Source organism: Priapulus caudatus, unplaced genomic scaffold (assembly GCF_000485595.1).
Source record: "Priapulus caudatus unplaced genomic scaffold, Priapulus_caudatus-5.0.1 Scaffold2827, whole genome shotgun sequence".
Classification (NCBI taxonomy): domain Eukaryota; kingdom Metazoa; phylum Priapulida; class Priapulimorpha; order Priapulimorphida; family Priapulidae; genus Priapulus; species Priapulus caudatus.
Genome location: NW_014579888.1, coordinates 17,597 through 23,964, shown reverse-complemented (window position 1 = coordinate 23,964; position 6,368 = coordinate 17,597). Strand labels below are relative to the sequence as shown.

The 6,368-nt window shown below is 38.9% G+C and overlaps 1 protein-coding gene across 3 annotated transcripts; it reads left to right on the top strand.

Annotated features, from left to right (window-relative positions):
* Positions 1 to 250: 250 nt before the first annotated feature.
* LOC106819098 (leucine-rich repeat-containing protein 9-like) lies at positions 251 to 5,036 on the top strand. 3 transcript variants are annotated; one of them, XM_014823761.1, is made up of 6 exons: positions 251 to 370; positions 561 to 629; positions 1,504 to 1,629; positions 2,880 to 2,937; positions 3,671 to 3,783; positions 4,328 to 5,036. In XM_014823761.1, the coding sequence occupies exons 1-6, from the start codon at positions 284 to 286 to the stop codon at positions 4,352 to 4,354; spliced, it is 480 nt and encodes a 159-aa protein (XP_014679247.1). In that variant the 5' UTR covers positions 251 to 283; the 3' UTR covers positions 4,355 to 5,036. The 3 variants fall into 3 exon arrangements, with proteins under 3 accessions (XP_014679247.1, XP_014679245.1, XP_014679248.1); XM_014823759.1 differs by having other exon boundaries at positions 2,877 to 2,937; XM_014823762.1 differs by lacking the exon at positions 561 to 629 and having other exon boundaries at positions 2,877 to 2,937.
* Positions 5,037 to 6,368: the final 1,332 nt, after the last annotated feature.

Genomic DNA, 6,368 nt, shown 5'->3' with positions numbered 1-6,368 from the left:
AGCTCTACATATTACCAACTTTTACCAAAGAAGTATTGCATGACACTCTAGGGCATCGAGATCACAAATTGTAAATTGACCAAAATCCAAGATGAACGGCGGCGGCCATCTTGAATTCCAAGAAATGCTCAACGATGCACAGGTAGCAACCAAGCTAATTCAGCTCTCCTAACTATATAGAACACATTTCCATGAAAAAAGTTTAGAGTAATTAACATTGCAGGGTCCCATATAGGACATATAGGGCCGGCAAACCGACTATTTTACTTTCTAGGAACTTCACATGGAGGAAAACAGAGTTAAGGACCTGACGTTTCTTACTGGTCTTGATAATCTGGAAGTGTTATTCCTCAGTGGAAATCGTATCGAGGTGAGCATTCAGGGTGATTATGATTGACTGTCTACACTCGTTTGTAGCACAGAGTTTATTTGCTACCAGAAGATTTAGCCATTGTGCACTATGCAGTGTATAGTTTGTACATTCATGGTTGCTGTGTATGCAGACACTTGTGGTTTGTGGATCAAAAATATCATAGTAATTATAAACAACTCTATTCTAGCAACTGGTGGAGGTACAGAAACTCGAGAGCTTATCAAACTTGAGGGAACTCTCAGTCGTGAATAATTCTGTAAGTAGGTAGTAATACATTGATCCCTACTTTAATCGTACTGGTCGGAAATCATATAAATCACCCCATTAAGCAGTGAATACATACTGATGTGGATAATCAGTGTTTTCCAATGACGTCATTTAAGCGATGTGCCCATTTATCAGAGGCCCAATAAAGGAAGGACCACTTTAATATAAGGAGTAAGTGATGTCATTTCGTTTATGATGATTCAATTGGTATCATGTATTCCTGATGCTAGTAAAATAGCATTAGCAATGGCAGTGACAGAAGCAGCAGCATTAGCAGTACAGCAACAGCAACAACAACAAAGCAGTAGCAGTAGCACTGTTCAGCTGCAACAAGCAATTAGTTTTCCTTCGTCTGATATCAGATACAATGCTATTGTAATGATATTTTTTACAAAAATTCTTTGTTGCCCTAATGATTTGCAATACCATGTAAGGCAAATACTACGTCATTGGATGTGAGGTGTGTATATGCCTGGAAGGGAATGTATATAAATCTGTGTTTAAAAGTGAACGTATGTGTAGCCGACAATAAGCGCATATGCTTGTATGGTACGCACGTCGCATACATCGCCACATACATGTGTTTGTGGTGCATAAGAGACGCGGGGTGCTGCCATCGCAGAGTGCTTTCGCCACGTTCATCACCTGAAGTGTGTGTTCGTTTGTGTTCCTGTCCCAAACTAGACTGCGGTGCAGGGATGTTTCGCGCGCGCTTGACGCTCGTGTTATTGGTGTGTAAAATGCCGCTGCTACCATCTGGTGGATGAAAACGTAAACCAGAAGACCAAACATTTCCTTTACGAGACCACGCGTGAACTAGTGGAACATTGATGTTTTACAATATTGTATACTCTTGCCCTCAGGTGTCACGGAAACTTCTACATCGGCCTCTGATCGTCTTCAGACAACCCAACATTGAGATACTCGATGGCATCCCTGTCACTCCTGAAGAAAGAATGAAGGCTGATCTTTACTTCTCTGATCAGCCCGTACGTGTACAGATACATAGAGATTCTCTGTTGTGTGTAACGTTTTTGTGTATGTGTGTGTGTGTGTGTGTGTGTGTGTGTGTGTGTGTGTGTGTGTGTGTGTGTGTGTGTGTGTGTGTGTAAGGGGTGTGCGTGTAGTGTGTGTTTTGTGTGATGGATGAGGTGCATGTGCTCGTATGTGTACGCGTGTGTGTGTGTGTGTGTGTGTGTGTGTGTGTACATTCACGTTTGTGTATATTGAATCCATGGTATCATTATATCTTTATATATATATATATCTACATAACCTGCACAGAAGTCCCAACTTACGAGTATATCTCAAGGCACTAAAATGTTTTCGCTTGCCGTAACTAAATTATGCTCTCAGAAGTCTATTTAATTGGTTGCGTTGGTTGTATTTCTTTACTGTATGCTATTTATGCAGTTAGACTGACCTTTGGTAAATGTGTGCTGGATACATGTTTTCTTTAACAGTTTGTGATATCTGAACCAATTTAAAATTGCTCTGAACCAAATTTGAACCTAATATCTGAACAAAAATTTAACTCTGATATCACCACTTGATGCACGACTGAGTTTAGGTATGTGGTATATTACCTAAACTACTCCCAGTGTAATATGACGAGTGTACGAAAACACTGACAGGGCTTTTACATTTTTCAATTCTTGGCTCTTTAATAATTTAAACATTGTTGATGATATGCCATACATTTCTGATAATATACCAAGAAAGTTGTCACTATCTATATATCTATAATATATGTATATTGAACTACAAATTTGCTAGTCATCCAATTATATCAGAGCTTGAATGAAGGCGCAAGTGACTTCATAAAGGTTTCTCAATTTTCATTACCTAAAATGTATTGTAAATTTACTATAGCTTAATAGTAGTAAAACTGTTTACAGCAAATGCAGCGTCCAAACAGAGAAAATCAGGAGCAGGTATATGTTCCAGACAATATTACTCTACTGCACAATATTACAATTACGTAGAGGAATGTAATTCACTGCATGTGTAGTAGATGCACTTGCGAGCTCTTATAACGATTTGTTAAGTGGGATAAGTGTAATTAAGAAGTTTCAATTATGTTGTGTTGTATGCCCCGAGTTATAATTCCTGCCCACTGTTCCCCAGTTCATGATAAATCATTTATACACACAATGGCAATGTACAGACTGTGTGTTTATTATGCAATTGGTCGTGTTGATGGTACTAATATAATGCGTTTTAAAATTTCCTTTAGCAGATGCAGCAGCAGACTATTATGGGAAGTATGGACAACATGCTGCCAGGCATTGGAACGAGTAAGTTTTGTTATGAAATTAGTTTAATCCTACATGTAGATGGCGCCAGGAGATAGAAAGACTCACACCGTCTGTTTGTTATACATAAGACATGCTGGGTGCATGAACGTGGCTAGAACAAATTTGCTCGGCTGCATGCATTCGTAGTTTTCACATCACTTTGCTTATTGACCAACAATGCAGTAATGCATATACACACAGTGTAGTTGGCCCAAAAATATAGAAGGCTTGAATAATAATTATGTCAATATAAATTTTTATAATGTTAATTTTAAGTTTTTGACAAACTTCTGTATCAGCAGTAAAAAACAGTGTGAGCTTCTTGTGAATTTGCTACCATTGAATCCCGTAGTGATTCAGAACATTGCTAGAGTACATTACAAACTTTCAAGGTAGCCTAGCAGAAAGAAAGCGCAGAGCAAAGTGCATTTATGGTATGGTGGAAATTATTCGAATCGGTGTTAATGTACAATGTCACATTGTAGAGTGGACGTAAAGAACCTATAAATAATAATTATGTATCCCCCCACCACCACTGTATCAACTAACCATTTTCCTATTTAGATGTCAATCAGAAAAGCAATACTTCATAATATGAGTATTGTATTTACTATTATATTATATAATATATAAGCGGTACATGCATGCCGTGCTCTCACGACAGATAAGTGTAAATATTGAACATCATTACTTCTGCGTAGGATCTATATTTTTACTGCCCTATATTTTACAGTGAGAGGTGGCATGCATAATGATATGCCTTCACCTAGACTCACACAACAGCACTCGCAGCTGTTTCAACAGCAGTCCACTGCGAGCAATGGTAGAAATCGTCAGTACCCTGGGGTGAGCATTTTTTGTGTTTAAAGGCTATATGCTATATCGAAAGCAGTGAATGCTATTTGTCTAGTGAAACGAATTGTTTGGGACATATAATAATATATATAATAAGCCTAATGTTATTTAATTATCTAGATCAGTTAACTAGAATCTTATGCATTGATTTCCTTTTAATTAATATTCATCATTATTTTGATCTAAATGTTTACATACTAGAAGAGTGGATGAAAATTAAGCTGGTTGTGACATTGCTAAATAGTGGCATTAAATTTGTTGTCGACGACATCCTGAAATTTCTCCTGTTTAATATATGCATCTGGCCTGGATTTTCTTTTAGGATTTTAAGATATTTTATACTTAATGTGTATGTGGTTAAAATTCTGTTCATTATAGATACTAATTTTGTGATATAATGGGCAGATCAATATACTATGAAAATGAGGTGTCCAGCTTTTTGCAAATGGGTTGCACTATAGAGGATTGAATCACCAGGTATAAAATGCTGTTGCACTATGCAATACTTGTAACATTTTTGTTATATGTTCTGCAGGTATTCAAGAAACAGCATCGGCCATAACACAGCTATATGCTGCCAGTGACTACAGTTCCAGTAAAATGATATTTGCAGAGGGTTTCTGCATTAGTTTCCCATTGTTAGTGAGGTGTATTTATTTGCATTTGTTGTTAAATATTTAAAAGTACACAAATCATGGCGCACTTCCATTAGTCCGTTTATCTGTTGCCACTAACACATGTTGGTATTTGTGTAAATATGTACACTTAAATGGGGTGAAGTAACATGTTTCTATGATACTTAATTAGCAAATATACATAAAAATCATGGAGGCTACTATATAAAAACGAAGTACACTGCCCTTTTATTAAAAACGTAAACGCTTGTATATATTTGTTACAAAATTCAAAAGTTATTATATGTACATGAATGTATATTCTAAATACTTGTTTCTATTTGTAATTCTTTAGAGTCGTCTTTTGTGTTAAACTAATGATATTGTACAGCTTGTTAATGTCAAATGTAAACTGTTGCTTCATTGTTAATAATATGCACTGCGTTTATATTATTTTTGTGTTTGTGTTTAAGCATAGTAAATTTGCATAAACCATGTTTATTGTCTTACTAGAACGCTTTCCATGAATAAGAGTAACGAAGCACAATGTATTTGCTATAGGCGAGTATATGTGTCAAAAGTGCCCAAAGTTCAATGTTTTAATGTGTAATAAATCTGTAGCATTGTAAATGATGTAGATATGTATATATTATGTTAAATGCTACTGTCTTGCATCAGTAAGTAGCATTGATGCTAACCGCTTAAAACGTGTTTTATAATTAGCTGTTAAAATTGTATAATATTACAGTAGGTTCCATACGTACACGCACGCGCGCGCGCGCACGTACACACACGGTATAACTGCTGGTGTTTTCTAGCATTACCGATATGTTGTCGGTGCTAGATTGTGTTTTATAGTGTTATCTAACGTATGCTGACTGATGGGAGGTTTTTTGGGCGGATTAAAGCAAACTCGAATTTGGATTTATTCAAACATTTGAAGAATTTGTTTGCGAACGAAACTGCGCACGCCAGCGAGATACAGAGAGGGGCAGATAGGGCGACAGAGATACACATAGTGAGACATATAAGAGGAGAAAGACAGGTAGACGAAGTGAGCTGGGAGGGAGTGAGAGATGGAGGGAGTAAAAATACACAAGAGTAGAGAAGTGAGAGGAAGAAAGATGGTGAAACGTAAAGAGAGGGAGTGGGAGAGAAAGAGAGGATAAGAATGAGCATGAGAGAGAACGCGAGTGAGAGAGAGTGCGCGTGAAGGAGAGATAAAGAGATTTAGACAGATATAAGAATGCACACCTAAGAATAAACATGCGCACACACATGCACACACAGAAAGGTGAAGGATAAGGGCAGAGAAAAGGAAAAAGGTGACAGAGAGAGAAAAAGATCAGGAAGACAGAGAGAAGAGAGGAGGGTGATGAGAAGGAGACAGAGAGAAGAGAGGAGGGGTGATGGGAAGGAGAGAGAGAGAAGAGAGGAGGGGTGGTGGGAAGGAGAACAGAGAGAAGAGAGGAAGGGTGGTGGGAAGGAGACAGAGAGAAGAGAGGAGGGGTGGTGGGAAGGAGACAGAGAGAAGAGAGGAGGGGTGATGGGAAGGTGACAGAGCAGAGAGAAGAGAGGAGGGGTGATGGGAAGGTAACAGAGCTGAGAGAAGAGAGGAGGGGTGATGGGAAGGAGACAGAGAGAAGAGAGGAGGGGTGGTGGGAAGGAGACAGAGAAGAGAGGAGGGGTGTGGGAAGGAGAACAGAGAGAAGAGAGGAAGGGTGGTGGGAAGGAGACAGAGAGAAGAGAGGAGGGGTGATGGGAAGGAGACAGAGAGAAGAGAGGAGGGGTGGTGGGAAGGAGACAGAGAGAAGAGAGGAGGGGTGATGGGAAGGAGACAGAGAGAAGAGAGGAGGGGGGGGAAGGACACAGAGAGAAGAGAGGAGGGGTGGTGGGAAGGGGACAGAGAGAAGAGATGAGGGGTGATGGGAAGGAGACAGAGAGAAGAGAGGAGGGGTGATG

Excerpts from the sequence above, each read along its gene's own strand:
- LOC106819098 (XM_014823759.1), top strand. The coding sequence starts at position 284 with ATGGAGGAAAACAGAGTTAAGGACCTGACGTTTCTTACTGGTCTTGAT. Across the intron at positions 630-1,503 it reads TCTCAGTCGTGAATAATTCT|GTGTCACGGAAACTTCTACA; the intron begins GTAAGTAGGTAG and ends TCTTGCCCTCAG. Across the intron at positions 3,784-4,327 it reads GAAATCGTCAGTACCCTGGG|GTATTCAAGAAACAGCATCG; the intron begins GTGAGCATTTTT and ends TATGTTCTGCAG.